General features: G+C 40.9%; 3 protein-coding genes across 13 annotated transcripts in view; 1 reads left to right on the top strand and 2 right to left on the bottom strand.

The window, feature by feature from the left end:
* Positions 1 to 2,907, top strand: part of myo18ab (myosin XVIIIA b) — a 92,222-nt gene extending 89,315 nt beyond the window's left edge. For all 8 annotated transcript variants that reach the window (XM_054794676.1, XM_054794675.1, XM_054794677.1 and 5 more), the window contains one exon: positions 248 to 2,907. In XM_054794676.1, coding sequence (XP_054650651.1) covers positions 248 to 365 — 118 coding nt within the window. In that variant the 3' untranslated portion in view covers positions 366 to 2,907. The remainder of the gene's footprint in view (positions 1 to 247) is intronic.
* On the bottom strand, positions 1,549 to 16,174 carry pipox (pipecolic acid oxidase). Of its 3 annotated transcripts, XR_008573197.1 has the most exons (9): positions 15,972 to 16,173; positions 12,853 to 13,001; positions 11,273 to 11,486; positions 10,885 to 11,067; positions 9,526 to 9,678; positions 7,741 to 7,890; positions 7,441 to 7,516; positions 4,894 to 5,304; positions 1,549 to 4,793 (listed from the first exon to the last, which is right to left on the bottom strand). XR_008573197.1 is itself a non-coding variant. In XM_054794681.1 (8 exons), exons 1-8 carry the CDS (start codon positions 16,080 to 16,082, stop codon positions 5,174 to 5,176), a joined length of 1,167 nt encoding a protein of 388 aa, XP_054650656.1. In that variant the 5' UTR covers positions 16,083 to 16,173; the 3' UTR covers positions 1,549 to 5,173. The 3 variants fall into 3 exon arrangements, 2 of the variants coding, with proteins under 2 accessions (XP_054650656.1, XP_054650657.1); XM_054794681.1 differs by having other exon boundaries at positions 1,549 to 5,304; XM_054794682.1 differs by lacking the exon at positions 10,885 to 11,067 and having other exon boundaries at positions 1,549 to 5,304; positions 15,972 to 16,174.
* Positions 16,175 to 17,078: 904 nt separating this feature from the next.
* The window catches only part of phf12b (PHD finger protein 12b), a 26,210-nt gene continuing 25,822 nt past the window's right edge, over positions 17,079 to 17,466 (bottom strand). Inside the window, exon 15 of one of the 2 annotated variants that reach the window (XM_054794680.1) lies at positions 17,079 to 17,466. This exon is cut by the window's right edge and continues 1,021 nt beyond it. The gene's annotated coding sequence lies outside the window, so the exon portion shown is untranslated. The other variant, XM_054794678.1, reaches the window with a different exon arrangement.

Raw genomic sequence — 17,466 nt, 5'->3', positions numbered from 1 at the left:
TTACAAGATTATTCTCGTAAAATTACTACTTATTCTCATTAGATTACAACTTTTTTCACTTCATATTTTGACTTTATTCTTGTAAAATTACTGCTGATTTTTCCATTTTTGCTGTTCTGTGTTTGTTTTTTTTTAGTTAAATGTTTTTAGAAAGGATGCATGTGGCCCCCGGGCCGCACTTTGGACACCCCTGCACTGCACACTACTTTGACTAACATTTACTTGTTTCTATGTTCATCTCATCCAGCCCACCTGGCAGAAGACGCTACTGCTACAGATCTGACGACGACGAGGACGAGGAGGAAGAGGAGCGGAGGGGCGTCTCCAAGGATCTCTCCCCGCTCTTCCATGTAGCGTCCAACTGAAGGATGAGGCCGGGTCCTGCTTTCTCAAACAAATCTTCTAGCCGCTTGATGTCTTGCATGCAACGTTGACCTCACTTGCTGTTGTTGGAGAGACACACACACACACACACACACACACACACACCACCACCTTAGAGGAAATCCTCTTAAGATTTGGTGTCCTTTTCAATGGCTTTGTTGGTCCTGATGGCCGCTTGCTCTTCCCCTCTGACATCTTGGCTGGCAGTGATGGAAAGATGTTATTGCTCTGATCATTTCTTCAGCTCTTCTGGTGTCTTTTTTTCAGCATATACTGTAGTTCACCGTAGTAATATGTAATATGACAGCACCATGTATTGCCAAAAAGCTTTGCTTTCACGTACTCTGGTCTGCCAACTGATACCAAATCCGGGGAAAGCCTCCTAAGTGTTTTTTTGTTCATCACGTCCATCACGTCTTCTGTCGTCACGCTTTCTTGGTTTCTTCTGCTGCGCTCTGCGGACGCTCTCATCTGTAGCGTTTTCAAAGAATCACCTTTAAAAGTGAAAGCAATTCCTCCAAATACAGCCACCGCACAAAAAATAATAGTTGTGAATATGCATTACTGTAATATACAGTACATACCATTTCTACTTGAAGGAGTTTTGCCACCAATCCTGTTGCAGCAGCTGCTCTTATTTTCATAATTTCCCATCAATAACGCCAACCATTGTGGCTGATATGATAGACACACACGGAACCTTGGTTAGCGTCATTATATCATAGACACACACGGAACCTTGGTTAGTGTCATTATATCAGACACACACACGGAACCTTGGTTAGCATCATTCATCCGTGCCGGAAGGGCCGACTAACCAAAACATACTCTAACCCGGGGGTGCTCAAAGTGCGGCCCCGCCCACGCCTGCCTTTTTATTAGCCCTTGGCGTACTCTAAAAATACAATTAAGAGAAAGAAAAAAACAGCAAAAATGGTGGATAAAATGGAAACTTGGGTTGGATAAAAGTAAATGTTAGGCTAATAAAGTCACAATACTATGACAAAGACAGGGAAAAACGTACGAGAAGGAAATTGAAATATTAAAAAAATAAAAACTGCAAAAATTGGAAAACTAATATGCTTGTCAACAATAATGAAAAATAAAGCTGTTTTTCTTTAAATCTATATTTAAAAAACTTGTCAGCATTTCCACGTGGGTTGGTTAAAAAAAAAAAAAATGGACGGTGGCCCCCCCGCATCCTTTGATTTTTCACAACGCGACCCTCGATGGAAAAAGTTTGGACACCCCTGCTCTAACCAATCATTTTTCCCATAAGTACTAATGTAAATCCAATGAATCCTTTGCAGAAAGACAACAATGTTAACACAAAGCATGTAAATGATGAATGGAAGGGATAAATTACTTACTTACACCACCTTCCTGGTTTGCTACGAGTTATTTCTTGAATTCAATAGTGCTTCTCACCTTTATCAAAATGCTGCCACTTGCAACTTATTTTGGCTCCATTTTTTGAGTTATTTTGCAGCCATGCTCAATAAGAACAGATTTGTGGCGTGACTGATGACAACAGGCAACGGAGCTGACTTCCGCTTCCAATAGGATGCTGACAAGGCCGTTTTGTGATTAAAAAAAAAACATGTGAGAACAGTTGGACTCGCACAGATGTGTGCCATATTGTACGCTAACCAGAAAATGGACACAAATTATGACTTTTAACTGAAAAACACTAACCAAGGTTCCACTGTACTATTTAGTCGAGGTACAAAAGTCGAAGTTGAGAAAAACATCCCCAAATCCCCAAACATCCCCAGATCCACGTTCCTTTCTTTTTATGCCAATGCCTGTAAATTATGATTGCAGTTTTGACCCTCAAGCAGCCATGTTTTCAAGGCCTTATGAAATGATGCTTATGTTGGCAATTCCTTTACATGTCCGCACCTTTATATCTACTATTATTGTTCAGTGTGGCTACAGCAAACCTGATTTCTTGCCCGAGAATTATGGTTAAGTTGCATAATTTCTTGTGTTAATTTCTCACGGGATTTGTTGGCCAATGGGAATGTTGACCTTCACCAGCATTGCGCAGTCTTACAGCATTCACCTTTTCAATTTGCAACATTTGCTTGTTTTTTTTTTAATCCATGCAACGACAAACGCCAAGCCGTCGTCAGTTTCCCTTTGCGGCCTTGCGGCTGACACGTTCGCAGCAGCATGGACAAATACGGACAAGCCGCTTATAAAGTCCACATGAAGTCAAATGGCGTTTGAGCTCCGAACTGCAAAGCGTTTTGAGTTTGTAGAAATGCTTTTTGGTTTTGTCTATGCAGTCAATATTGAATTGTGCTACAGACTTTATGAGCCAAGATTCGAGTGTCTGGAAAACGACAAACACAGCATACATAACTTTACTGACTGCACACACTATATATATATGTTTATGATTTATGTTAGCTTTGAAAATAGTTGCTTTATTTTCATTATTGAACAAATTGACCTCTTGTGATAAATTTTTGCATTACAGTTTTAATATATTGTAAATAAAAAAAAATGGTGATTGTTTTCCAATGCCTCCATGACTTTTGTACTTGTGTTATTGCATAACATAGACACACCAGCCCCTCCCCCCCAACAGTAATCCTTTATCACAGTTAATTGGTTTGAAGTAGGATTCCTTGGAATGGAATATTTTTGTAGTTGGAGCATAGAAAACTGTTTACTTTTCTAAATGTTTTTAACATTATTGGAGCCCTCTAGACATGACTATCATAGTTAATATGAAATGACTGGAATGAAAGCCAGTTGGCCAAGGCAGATGGCCATCTCTCTCACACACACTGGAGCCTCGCTTATGTAAGTGCCTGTTCTAGAGGATGTTATTACTTGTCTCCGCCACCAAGTGTTTGTTGATGTTTGTGGTTTTATGTCATGTAGGTGGACTGGGGTTCTCGACCAGGCACCTGTTGGACGAAAGTAGGGTTCAGACATCCAGGATAAATGACTGAGTTTAGTTCAACCAATCCAAAACAAGAGCATCTAGGCTTCATTGGTTGCACAAAGACCAAGCCAGGATGCGCAGACATTGATTCCTCAAGACAGGTCAAACCAAAGCCGGATCTGCGGTAAAGAAATGTTGTGAAGCACACTTGCAGGTCTTCAAAGTAGGCTCCCACGAAAGCAGTGATAGATAATGGGACGTGGAAGAAGTTGAAGGATTCCCAGAGGAGGTTGTGGGGAACTGATCCAAAGGCATTACCAAGTCGAGGAAGGTTACATGGAGGTCTCTTTTGTCCTTCTTAGCTGTTTGGATGTGCTGCCAGATCATACTGGTATGCTCCAAACAACCAGAGAACCTTGGAATGCTGGCCTCCTGTACAGATGTATCAATGTACTTCTTCTTCTCCAGGGAAGTGGACAGTCTCTGTGCTATCACGCTGAAAAAGATTTTCCCTTCAACGTTGAGAAGGCAGATTGGCCAGAATTGATTGATGCCTGCTGCATCCTTCTCTTTGGGAATTCATACGCCTCCAGCCCTTCGCCATGCCTTGGGTATTATTCCCTTTGCCATACTATCCTCATAGTCCCCAACAGATAGCCTAGAACATCTGGTGCGTTCTTATACAGCTTACACGGCACTCCATTTGGGCTCCAGGGGCTGATGCTAATCTTGTACTGTGTTCTCTACTTCCCTTCATTTTGGAGGACCAGTCTCCAGGTGGAATTCAGGAGGTTGAATAGGTGGATATCATGTGAGATGACCAGGGGTTCATGTCTTTTCGTGTCATCGTCTGCCTTTTCCAGATGTTCTTCCAGTTCTTGCTTTGGGGTTTTCAGGGTTCCATTTTTTTCCTTAGCAAAGAGATCCTTTAAAAAGTTGAAGGGGGTTTTATAGAACCGTGTTCTTGTGTGTTGCTTCCTCTTTCTCAGTTTCCTGAAGTTCTCTCCTCTTCGTAAGGTCGCCAATCGAGATTTGATGTCTCTCTGGAGTAGTGTGAGACCCCCTCTGGCTGCATCAGAGGCCTTCTTCCACTGCTTTCACAGCTGCCTTCTCTCTCCGATCAGTTTTTCAATGTCTTGCTGTCCCCTTGTTTTTCCAGGATTTTTATCAGATCATTGTTGACTGTTTCCCACTCGCTCTTTTCGACAGCGTTGGGCCACTTCACACTTGGTCTTCGCCGTTTGATCTTATCCTCCTTGGGAGGTTTCTGTGGCTGTGTGGGTTTCTCCTGTATTATCCTCCTCAGTGACAGGGATGCTGATGCTCTGTGGACTTTGGTTTTTGTCCTGTTGCTGTGCTTCAATGGACTGATTTGACTGGTTGTTTCGTAGGAAGTACTGGTCAATGCGAGGCCCTTGTCTCTGCTTTCTCAAGCACTCTCTCTGTCCTTGGTGGGTCCTCAACCCCCTGAAAGATGTCATCTTTTCCCAGCGACAAGTGCACACCAACTCTGTAAATGAATCAGGTGAAATTGTTGTTGAAATTGTGTAAATGTAACTGTATAAAAGTGTATTTGTATTTATATTGGATGTGTATTTTTGATATCGTACCGTATGTGGGAGACTGTAAATGATCAAATGATTGCAACATCATCTAAAGTGTATCTACAATGACTGAAATGAATAATACATGTTTAATAAGGAGAGTGGGTGTAGTTGAATGTGGATTGACTATTAGTTTCACTTTATGGTGACTGCTGACTGATTTGATGAAGAATCAATTCTGGATCTAAACGAAACTGTTCCTCCTTTTAATATCCTAGCATGCTTCAAGCATGCATAAGTGGTTGCATCTCTCATATTAGCCTTCATATCACAGAAGATATATGATCTATAAAGATGACTTGATGTTTGTCTGAAAGCGGCTGATTCGGAAAGGTGAGAGGTCATAGGAAGGCACTTCTCCAAGGCTGAGTTCACACAGCAGCTTGCCAACCATGGGTCCAAACTTGAAGCCGTGACCTAGAGGGATGAGCAAATAACAGTAGGTGGTACAGATCACACCTTATTAGACACCCCGACTACATCGCTCACAAAAAGCTCGGCATGTTCAGCTTTCAGGTGAAATGTCAGGACGACCCGAAATGTATGACAATCCTTACAGGTAACCTTATTTAAACTTTTAAACATGTCCAACTGTTGAATGTTTCAGCACTTCTTACAAAATGTGGTCTTCTCTAACTAGGAGTTGGACGGCAACATTGACAAAAGATTAATGAATGGATCCATAAATGTCCTGCTTCGTCTAGAACTGGCATACAGTAATCCCTGGAATGTTTCCACAGAGCATAGAAAACCTGTCTACCACTTTCTAAATATAAATTTTAACGTTGTTAGAGCCCTCTAGACATGAAATAACACCCCTATAGCAACCTTTACATTGCCATCAAACAATATAGTAAACATAATCAGAGAAAAATAAGCAATTTAAGACATAACCAAGATTTGTGCTGGTGTGTGTTGCTGTAAATGTGCGGACAGGAAGTGACGTCGGGGATTCAGAGTTGAGTTTTATCTTGGCATGGATTACTGCAGCAACAGTAGTTCGTGTTTTTATTAGGGATTATTGTGCCTGTTGTGAGATCATTCAAAAGCTGCAAGAAAAGCCTGTCGTTCCGGCGATCAAGTCTGGTGCTTGTTACATTCCATTATAATGTAACATTACTGACACCTTGGGACCAGTGTATAATACTACATATCATCACAAAGTCTTTGAATGAGTCCTCTGAATGCAGTATTATTTGTATTTTACTTCATTTAGCCATTATACATATTCTTTTACTAACAATAGGCCATATTCAAACACGAAATAGCATGACTTATGGTGGTATTTTTTTTTAAATGTGAGAGTGGGTATGGGGCATCTCGGAGGTATTCAAGCATATTGACATTTGGACACTCATTGACTCGCAGTTGATCATTTTCTGAGACTTTTGTGGAACCCTGTGGTTAAAGGTAAACTACATTTTTATTTTATTTTATTTTGCCCATCATCCACAATCCTTGTGTGACACGTGAACACATCTTTCTATTTTCTGTGCGTTCTAAAGATATAAAAACAACTCAAAAGAGGCAGCTAATTATTGCACGTAATGGGACACACCTATTCCACCTTGAAAGGCCGCTATTGAAACGCCTCCAAAATCCTCCAACAAGGTTTTATGGTTTTATATCCATGCTGGTACATTCATAACATGTAATACTGAAAGTGTTTTGGTCATTTTAAGCATTAGCGGAAATTCCTTCCTGGGTGCATTGGTTTTACATAACAATATACTGTAGAAAGGAACGCTACACCTAGCCTTAACCTTTCCAAACTCAAAAACAAAAACAGAGCAGCAGCGGCGGCAGCTCCAATATGTAGCGTTACGTTTTAGTCGTGGCCTGAGGCATTGTGAGCGAGGGTGTGGTGAAGCTTGTCGCTAGCTGGTGTGGTGTGGCGAGGTGTCACTATGCCTGTAAAGTAGTTATTCAGCATAACGCTGGTAATAACAATAATAATAACAATGTCGCTGTAGCTTGGTTAATATGCCAGTAACATTATGTAAATGGAGTGTTGTTGGCGCTTTTTGGAGTTTTTTTCCGAAGGCTTTATAGGCGGAATAGGTGCATCCCTTTACGGGCATTCTTAACTGCCTTTTTTTTATCTGTTTTTATATCTTTAGAACTCACAGAAAATAGAAGACGTGTGTTCATGTCTCACATAAGGATTGTGGATGATGGACAAAATTCCAAAAAAAGTGCACTTTTCCTCTAAACTTCCATCCAGAAGAAGAAAGTTCTTCCTCAACAGGCTCAGACTGGCTTGCTCGATCTGTGGCTGTCTGGTAATCACGGTGAATTTTTTGGGGTTTTTTTTAATCATGCCTTCTTGCTCAGCACCCGTTGTCTCTGTTGAACATGGCTCCTCAAACATAACCCGCATATAGACTGGCCTCGCGCCATCATCCTTAACTGGAGGGCTGTCATTGTCAAGGGGATGTTTTCAAGTGCGTATCCTGTAAGTGCTGTATATTCAATGTCTGTGCTTCTGCTGCTTTATGCCAATGTCAACAGATTTATTACAAATGAGAAGAATGACTACAGAGTGTGTTGTACCTGAGAATCCTGCACCAATGACAATATTTCCGTGTGCAGGGTGGCAGTCCAGCACAAAATGATGGTCAGGTGTTACCTGGGAAAGCGAAATATGAGAAATTAAACATCTCTTGAGTAAATAATACAGACCACTTTGTAAATGCAAGTTTAGGCCAGCAGAGAAGGCGTTCCAAGCCCTGACACCACTGATGTTATGTAAAATTTATAAAAAACTTAAATTCAGTGTACATAAACGTGTTAAATACCCTACAACTGTATCAAATCACACTGACCCAAACCTTCTGGAGCATTGCTACAGACCGTATACATGCAGCTCTCCACCACAGCGGGCTGAGGGATGAGGCCAGGGAGATGGCGGGCGATGTAGCGCTGAAGAATGTCAACATCAGACTTGTCTGTCAGCTTGTCTCTCTGGTCAGGGTCCGTCTCGGTGCCGCTATGGTAGCAGATCTGCACCCACATAAAACCTTGTTCACTGAGGACGACTACTACAGCTGCGATGAATGAATAACTGAACATTTCAACCACCACACCCTTTCAACCTCGGCAGCAATGCTGGCAGCACTCATACGTGTATTTTACAAACACCTCTGGATATGGAACAGAGCACGTGCATGGCACGGCAAGGCCTGCCGTTTGTGTTAAAGCGAGTCATGTTAAAGCGCCATGTGGTCTTGGCCACGGCGCTACAGCTCATTTTCAGGGTGTTGGCAATCTTCTTATAGCCTAGAACATCTTTCCACTTCCTCAGTGAGTTCTTTGACACAAAGTGCCATGTTGAACTTCCAGTAACGGTAGGAGAGTGTGAGAGTGATAACACCACATTTAACAAACCTACTACTTATTCACACCTGACTAACTGGGCCCAGTTAGTACAGTTTAACATTAGGGTGTACTCATTTTTGTTGCCAGCAGTTGAGACCTTAGTAGTTGTGTGAGTATCCAAGCTGTACACTGACTACTTTACAAGGCTGTTTATTTAGTGTGAACTATTTGCTGGAATTTGGGGAATGTACTCACTTTTGTGACATACTGTATATTAAAAATATAATTAGTTATACTTATGAGTTACTTTCACAAAAAAAAGTAATGGAATTATTCCTTAATAAATGTAATTAGGAAAAAAGTAACTATTGCATTACTTTTGTGAAAAGGCTGGAAATATGTGAAACTTCGTAGAGGTGTTAGAGCATTGTAGATGAGATTAGAGCAGGCGTGTCCAAAGTGCAGCCTGGCGGCCATTTCCAGACCACAGCTGTTTTTTTTTTTTTTTTTTTTTTGTGTTCAGCACATTCTATAAAATACAATTAAACTAGAAAACTAAAAACAAACCTGCACAAGTGGAAGGAAAGAGCAGTCATTTTTTTAGAATAAAATCAAAATATTATGAGTTATATTAATACGAGATCAAAGTGGTAATCTTATGACAAAAATAGTTGTAATTTTACCAGAATAGTCATAATATTATGAGGAAAACATTATTTTAGAAGCATAAAGTCGTGATACCGTCACAAAAAAACAAAAAACAAAAGGTTAAATGTGCAATTAGGTTGGGAAAAATGCTTTTAAAATTACAGGTCAAAATATTTTGAGATAGTCATGACATTATGAGAAAAAAGATTCACAAGCATATTTTTTCTTATATTTAATTTAATAGTAAATTTTGAATTTTTATTATTGTCATTATTATTGTTATTATTATTTATAATTCACAAGAATTTCTCTTAGAGAGTCTCGGCCCTCCATGGCACGAGTTTGACACCCCTGTCTTAGCGTATCTACATGGGTTGGTTTACTTCATGTAAAATATCAAAGCGGCCCTTGCATCCTTTCATTTCTCAGTTTGTGGTCCACAGTGGAAAAGTTTGGACACCCCTGGATTAGAGTTACTCACAATGGACAAAGACATCATGCCCACGTCACGCGTCAAAGTTTGTACCGACACTCACCTTCCTTAACTTTCCTACCATGACATTGTACTCTACCTTCAGTCAAGCATTATTACTACTGCGCTCTGCCTTTAGTTGCAACCCAGATGATCTTTCCATGTATTCTACTGTACTGTATGTTCCTTCATCTACCTACCTTCATCAGACCAGGGTATTCGTTGGAAGGCAGGCCGTAGATGTGGCTCTTTGCCTCGTCTCCCTCAGTCAGCAAGAAGCAGGGAAAGCGTTTCTTCACATGGTACGTATCTGCTATCTTCTCTTTCCAATAGCACACATTGATTCGAACAACCTGGAGCCAAAAACAAAAAAAAAAAACATCAGTGTGTCAATAAAATGAATGACGACAACTAACTAATTAGAAGGTTATGGCCTCAAGCTTTTTAAGAGTACTCATCTCATTTCACAAGCTTTTAAAAATTATATTAACCTCATGATGTCCATTTTTGTAAACTTCCCTTGCCATCCATCATTTAGATCAGGGGAACACGCAGGATGGTCCAAAAGAGTTAGCTTATTACTCTTGAAGACATCTTGTCAGGCAGGCATTGTGAAGTGTTGGAAAAAGTCAGTCATTACCACACAGACGATGGCCCAGTCATGAGGGATGCCCCCTGCAACATCTCCACATAGCCAGCAGCCGTTTGACGTCCCTGCACAACCTGAAGCTCCATTGTTCCATTGAAGGATCATGATGGCACCCCTTCCACTGTGCCATGTGGAAAACATCTCAGGTGGGATCTCCTTGTCATGCCAGTAACGTTGGAAGCCATCAGGACTGTCAAGCTTTTTTCTCATCAGAGAATAAAACTTTCTTCCACCTTTCAACGTCCCATGTTTGGTGCTCTCCTGCAAATTCCAAACACCCAATTTTGTGGCCTTAAAGGACACAAGGCTTTGAAGATGTTTTTTCTTCTTAAAAGCCTTCCCTGGCAGATGGCATCTGATGGTTATTGGACTGCACTCGGCACCAGTAACTACTGTACCTTCATTTGGGCCGAGGCTGGTCCCATGTCTTGACGGACAGCCAATGGGATCCTCTGGCTCAGGGCCGTGACATTTTTTTGGGGTCTACCACTTGACGTTTTTGTTCCATAACCCTCAGGATGTTTGAAGAAAACTGCGTCCAACCTCAGCAGCAATGGTGCGCTGCGAGAGGCCTTGTTTATGCAGCTCAACAATCCCACCGCGTTCAAAGAGAGAAAGATTTTTTGCCTTTGCCATCAAGAGATCATGACAGTGTGAATACCTGACACTAAACCACACTCAATCCACATTTTTGCCAACATTTTGCCTTTTGAAGGCTGTGCTCTTAAACTTTTGATCAGCCCGACTCATTAACAAAACGTTTGTCAGTTTTTTACTCCTTTATTTTTCATGTTTCCTGGTATTATCATATCATTTATACTTATTTGTCTATGTCTATACAGTGTGTCTGTAGTAGTGACTTAAACTACCTCCACACGTGTGGGAAAAAAAAGAAACACAGTTTTATTACCTGAAGCGGAAGCTGTATGCCCACGTGGGCCAGCAATGTTTTAGCCCAAGGTCCAGCAGTAATCACAACTCCCTTAGCTTGATAAACTCCAGCAGAAGTTGTCACGGTCACAATGGGGCCGGGCTTGATGTCTGTTACCTTCTCTTGGTCTTTAATGACACCACCCAGCTTCTGAAACTGACCCTGGTAAATAAATAAATAAATAAATAAATAAAAATAAGTATACAGGCCTGGGAAGAGGTGGCCAGAGACTGGGAAGTCTGGGCTTCCCTACTGAGACTGCTGCCCCCATGAACCAGACCCAGGTAAGGGGGAGAAAATGGATTACAGTACCCTACCTCTTCCACTTCCACCCAACATTACCTGTAAGGCTCTTGTTTTCCAGTACCTGTACAACCTTGAGCGCCCGATCTGCATACAAGACTCCAGCAGTGGTGTCCACAAAAGCTCCATCTCCGTCAGCCAGGATGACGTTAGGAATGTGCTGATTGAAGTTCTCAGGGGTCAGGACCACCATTGGGGTCTTGTTCTTTTCCAGGCTCTTCTTAAAGCCCAGGTAGCCCTGACTGCTCTCTGGTCCCATCACCAGGAGTCCTGTTCGTCTGTGGGAGAAGGTTCAGTGCACACGTAGAAGGTCAAATAACTGTGACCTACTGATTGTCAAATTAGAAAAAAGATACAATTCTTTACATTTCTGATCCTATTTATTGTTGATTTTTACATGGAACTGGAATAAAATTTTTAAAAAGCATGTCATCAATCAATTAAAAACAAAGGCCACTTGACTGCAGAGGAAAAGGAGGGAGGGTATTTGCAGGAGATGATATTTCCTGTCCCACAAGCACCCACATTTTGCCAACAAATGTGCGTCCCATGTATGTCACTGCTGTAAGCCCCCCTTGCAAAACAAAAACAAAAAAATAATATTCACTAACAATGTGAATACACAGGCTGTGACTTTTATTCAGCTAAATTTGTATCATGGCAAATTATGCTAATTATGCGATGATGTAAAAAAGAGATGAAATGGGAACTCTTCCAAATGCCAGGCATGACAAATAATAGAGGTGATGACATCAGGGATGAATAACAAAATTAGGGCCCGATGAAATCCTTTTCATTTTTCCACAAATTCTTTTTTTATTTTTTAGGATTCTGTTTTTTTACCTTTTCCACTTATTTTACTAGCATAGAGCGTGTGGTTTTGGGGTTACTGGTTAATTAAATGCAAAAATCCTTACATATATTGATGCAATACATCATTGGCTTATTTTGCCCAGTAATTGAGAAATGCATGTAGCTTAGCTAACTTTTCTAATGGGATGTCAGCCTCAGCACACATTCATGCAAAATATTCAACAAACTGAAATGTTTGTGCTTGTGATTAAGGAAGATGTAGCATTACTAATGTAAGATGTTTTTTTTATGACACCCTTATTTTGTTTACTCAATTACAAAAAGTGAAGGCCAGAGGTGTGTTGGAATGTTAGCTATATGTCACAAAGTGTGAGCAGCTGTATAATAAACGTGCCTCTCGTCTTTTCCCAGTCTGAACCCGCACAACGTCAGCTGGCATTGTAAAACGCTTGCTTACATTAAATCGGTAAAAGACAACAAATGGAAATACTCATCCAGCGTGAGTCGCACACATACAGCCACACTAGCATGCTAGCGTGGCTACTAGCATGCTCTGCTAAACTAAGCTAACCCTGCTAGCTTCCGTTCAAGCGCCCTAAGAGAGGAGTTTCCAAGTTCGGGAAGGGGGCGGGTTTGTGTTTGGGATGAGATTCTGCCACGATTGAGTGGTCCGCCACATGAATGTTCGTTCTCACGATCACAGCATTTCATTCGCATGGTGTCATTTTCTGTGAGCTTCCATTTTTATTGTGGGATTCCCATTAACGTGGAAATCATCCGGCCCTACAAAAGATGAAGTTGTTCTTTTTCTTCACGTGCACTGAAGCATACCTGTAGAGAGTGGCACCCGTTTCACGTTCCAGTTTGGCCCACAGCTCATAGCATTCGTTCATCATTTGGGTGTAGAAGTCTTGCTCGTAAGCCTTACGGATCAAGCGGGTTTGACCGTGGGAGCTCCCTCGAGTGTGAGGCAGCGTAAACTAAAAGACAAAAGGACTCCTTTAGCTTTCCTTGAAATGGATTCAATGCACATAGGAACCTCTGTTAGAGTCAAAAATGTATGCCAAAATGTTCCCTCGGTTTGTGTACATTTTCCACCCAGCGTACAACATTGAGTTATTAATACACTGCTCTAGTCCAACTGTGTTCTTGATGTATTTTTTATCACAAAACATCCTTGATAGCATCATATTAGCATGCTAATACTTGGAAACAGGAACAGGAAGTCAGCTCCGTTGCTGTCTATAATGTCAGCAGCAGTTGGCTTTGTAGTTCTGTGCTTTTTATGCTTGAAAAGTCTAATTTGGGCAAAAAATACATCAAATTTGCATTTTTTGACTAATAGTAGGCCGTATTCAACCAAGAAACAGCGATATTTTTAATTAATCGTGGTTAATTGGTTCCAGACCCGACCATGATAAGTCAATTCCCACAAAGTAGAATTCCTCATTTAGAAATGGCATATTTTCAAAGTTAGAGCATAGAAAACATGTGTACCACCTTCTAAATGCACTTTTTAACATTATTAGAGCCCCCTAGAAGTCAAATAAAACCCCTATAGTCACCTTTATACTCCTATTTCTCAATATAATAAGAGAAAATGAGACATAATATAGACTCCTTCCTTGTTGTTTCTTTTTTTGACTTTGGGGACTTTTTGTGGTGGCTAATGTCACATTACTGACACCTAGTGACCAGAGTAGAATACTCCATGTCGTCGCAACATCTTTGATTGCGTTCTCTGAATGAATGCTTTATTTTTGTATCTGACTTCATTTAGCAATTTTTAGGCTTGAAAATGCTTTATTTAGGTCAAAAATATGTGAAAAAAACAGCAATGGTTTGTTAATTAATAGATTTTGAAGTCCCAAAATTGAAAGGGTGAGGTGGCTAGGGACAACTGTACCTGCATTATCACGTATTTACAAATTACCCACTTAGGGTGAATGTGATGAGTTGCGGGAAAACTGACCTATTTTCGGTGAAAAAAATAAAAAATTAAATTATTTTGACCTGTAATCCGCAAATTTGCAGTGATCCACTGTAATGTGTTGAGTTTGATGAGATACTGTATCTGCTTTGTGACTGACTGCCCATCAATCCAGTCTGTTGTCTGGCTTTCAGACGAAGACATGATTGTAATTGTAAAATTGTACTGCAAATACAAAGAAATATCTATTGCAGAATTTAGACTATTTCACACACAGAATATTACAACCATGATAAGGAAGGCAGCGGAGCGAAATGCCCACGACCTTTGCCCACGTTCCAATGGTCATAGCTATAAAAGAAACAACATTTCCACTACGGTGGAAAATGTGAAAAAGCCCGAATCATGGCGTTCATGACCGTCACAACACTGCTGTTGGCATTCACGTGTAGTCTATACAATAATCCCCCGCCACTTTGGGCTTCGAATTTCACCCTGTCACGGTTTTTCAAAATATATTAATAAATCGTGTTGTTTCGTGGTTGATGAATCAGTCAAAACAAAAATATTTAAGCTAATATTTTTTGCCTGAATGAAGCATTTCTTAGCATAAAAATTGCAAACTGAACTAAAATACAAATATAAAGGCATTCATTCAGAAGACGCATTCAGAAGACATGATGATATGTAGTGTGGTACACTGGTCACAAGGTGTCAGTAATGTTACTGTAATGTTCAGTGACACACACAAGGACCAGACTTCATTGCTGGAACTTTTATTGCAGCTTTGAATGATCTCACAATAGGCACAACAATCCCTAATAAAAATCCATAATAAAAACACAGGCTACCATTGCAGCCGTCAACTCTCTGAACCCCCAACGTCACTTCCTGTCTCTCTTTCAGGTCCTCTAGGGAACACATTTACTGTAACACATACTGTACAAGCACGAGTCCTATTTATGTCTTAAATTGCTTATTTTGTCTTATGTCTACCGTAGGAGTGTAAAGGTGACTATAGGGGTGTTACGTCATGTCTAGAGGGCTTCTAATAATGTTAAAAATGTATCTAGCAGGTTGTAAACAGGTCTTCTATGCTCCATCTACGCAAAACATTAAATTGTATTGATATGGATTATTCTTATTGTTATGTAGTACGCTGATGTTGCCAAGCCGACCGGAAGCTATGCTGCTGCGTGAAAACAACTTTTTTTTTTCCCACATGAACGTTAAAATATGGAAAACTATTAACACGGGAAAGAAGGGCTAAATACAGCCGCTTTATTAACAGCGGAGAACACTGCAGCAATGCACATTCACACAAGGGCTGCTGTAGGCCACAACCCACGCCAACATCCACACTCTTCCAACTCCCCTTAACACTCAGCTAGCACTCAGCCTAGCTCTCCCCATGCATGCGTGGGTTTTCTCCGGGTACTCCGGTTTTCTCCCACATTCCAAAAACATGCATGTTAGGCTAACTGGCGACTCTAAATTGTCCATAGGTATGAATGTGAGTGTGAATGGTTGTTTGTCTATATGTGCCCTGCGATTGGCTGGCGACCAGTCCAGGGTGTACCCCGCCTGTCGCCTGAAGTCAGCTGGGATAGGCTCCAGCATGCCCCCGCGACCCTAATGAGGAGAAGGTATGGAGGTATAGAAAATGGATGGATGGATGGATAGAACTCAGCCTCTTGCTAGTGACGTAGCACCTCACTTCCCAAGCCCCGCCTCTTAAAGACCCAGGCACACAAGTCACAGATATTACTATATACAGTGTATATACACAAGTCACAGATATTACTACATACAGTGTATATATACAAGTATATATATATATATATATATATATATATATATATATATATATATATATACAGTATATCATTTTAGCAGTCGGAATTCCACTTTGCCGTATCTCTTTTTCTTTCGTGAAATGCAACCATATGGTCAAAGGACGCCGGGGTATGAGATTTCCTCACCTGTAAACAACTACAGACATTTGCAGTTCGTGACGTACCTGCTCAAGGAGAAGAGTTTTCTTGTTCCTCGTAGCCAGCTGGTAAGCAGTGAAGGATCCTTGCACGCCAGCGCCGATCACAATGAAATCATAAAGCTCGGCGGCAGACATGACGGCTTCACGTGCAGCAGCAACAACAACAAACGCTCAAGGCAACTTCTTCACGGACTTTCACTCGGTGTGGACGGGTCGATCCGAATATCTACAATTGATACCACGGGTAGGCTGACTTTTGGGTCGATACTAGTGTGATGCGATACAGTATATATTTTTCAGTTTTCTTGTGTCTGTTTGTTGGAATGAGTAGACTTTGGCCAACCTGCCGACACGCAATTATTATTCATTTGCCAGAAATCACAAACATTTGTTTCAACACAAAAGTACGTTTTTTTTAATGAAATGAGCTACACTTGCCTCGTTTTCTGGTGTGCATAATTAAAAGTTAGAACCATATCAAACAAACCGCTATTCATGCGGTTTGCTGTTACACACTACAATTATAAAATCAACAAAAATTATCCAAATGACAATACAGCCGAGGTCAAGGCAACACCTAAAAAAAAACTAAGACTGTTTTCAATTCATCGTAAAAGAACAGCTACAGTAACACGTGAGTGTAGAAAAACACATTTCCGTAATGGAGTTTAGGGTATGCACGGCGCAATTGACTTTTGTACTTTACTAGCCGCTAAAAATGCAATGACTTTTATTGTATGTACAGTGTATGCATCCTACCACTTTTTTATCATTTAATTTGGATTATAAAGATAAAAACTGCCGTTTAGCATGCTGCTTGAGACGCCGTCTGTCGCCAGTCACAACAGAACCTTAAGATGCCTAAACCTCCAGGGAAAAGCAATATGGCCTCGGATGTTGCAGACATTGACCTTTGCTTACAACAAGGTAATGCCCCCTTTTTCCCTCAGTTTGGACAAATTCCTAAGCTATTTGTTGATATCATGTTTCACACTGTGGAGGATAATGTATGCTGCATGATGTACCGTGACACTCCTTGTATTTGTACTTCTGTGCTAACGTATATTTTTTAATGATTTTCACTCAGTTTTGTTAGGTTTTACTCACACTTTGTGACATATCAGCTGTTTCGGTACAGTTTGTGTTTACACTTGCCTCCCTCAAGACAGGCGGACTGAGACCTCTCGCCTGTTGCGTCCGGTACTGGGTTCAGTGAACTTCATTCACAGCTGAGCAGTAACACACTAGAAGAGGAAAAACGGACTGGTGTTTGTTTTAACCGGAGCACAAACAACAAGCGTGACGACAACATTAGACCTGTTTCCGTCACTGAGCCGTACACAAGGCACCTTGCAAAGGAACATTCACAACAGATGCCGTGAGCTTGTACTTAGAAAATCTTTCTGTATTTACAGAAGATACGAGCAGGTACAGACAAAGTGTGCAGTTACAGACAAGGACAAGCAGCACAAGATGTTAAAATGGGTGCTAATAAAACCAGACGGTATTTCAAGAGGAC

This window comes from Dunckerocampus dactyliophorus, chromosome 12 (genome assembly GCF_027744805.1).
Source record: "Dunckerocampus dactyliophorus isolate RoL2022-P2 chromosome 12, RoL_Ddac_1.1, whole genome shotgun sequence".
In the NCBI taxonomy this organism is placed as follows: Eukaryota; Metazoa; Chordata; class Actinopteri; order Syngnathiformes; family Syngnathidae; genus Dunckerocampus; species Dunckerocampus dactyliophorus.
The sequence above is the reverse complement of the archived record's forward strand: the minus strand, read 5'-3'. Positions and strand labels throughout refer to the sequence as shown.

Bases quoted from the DNA above. Each gene is read 5' to 3' on its own strand.
- pipox (XM_054794681.1), bottom strand. From the start codon at position 16,082: ATGTCTGCCGCCGAGCTTTATGATTTCATTGTGATCGGCGCTGGCGTG. The intron at 11,487-12,852 runs GTATGCTTCAGT...CTTCTCCCACAG, and splicing joins ACGGGTGCCACTCTCTACAG to ACGAACAGGACTCCTGGTGA. The intron at 7,517-7,740 runs GTCTGTAGCAAT...TCGCTTTCCCAG, and splicing joins TGGAGAGCTGCATGTATACG to GTAACACCTGACCATCATTT.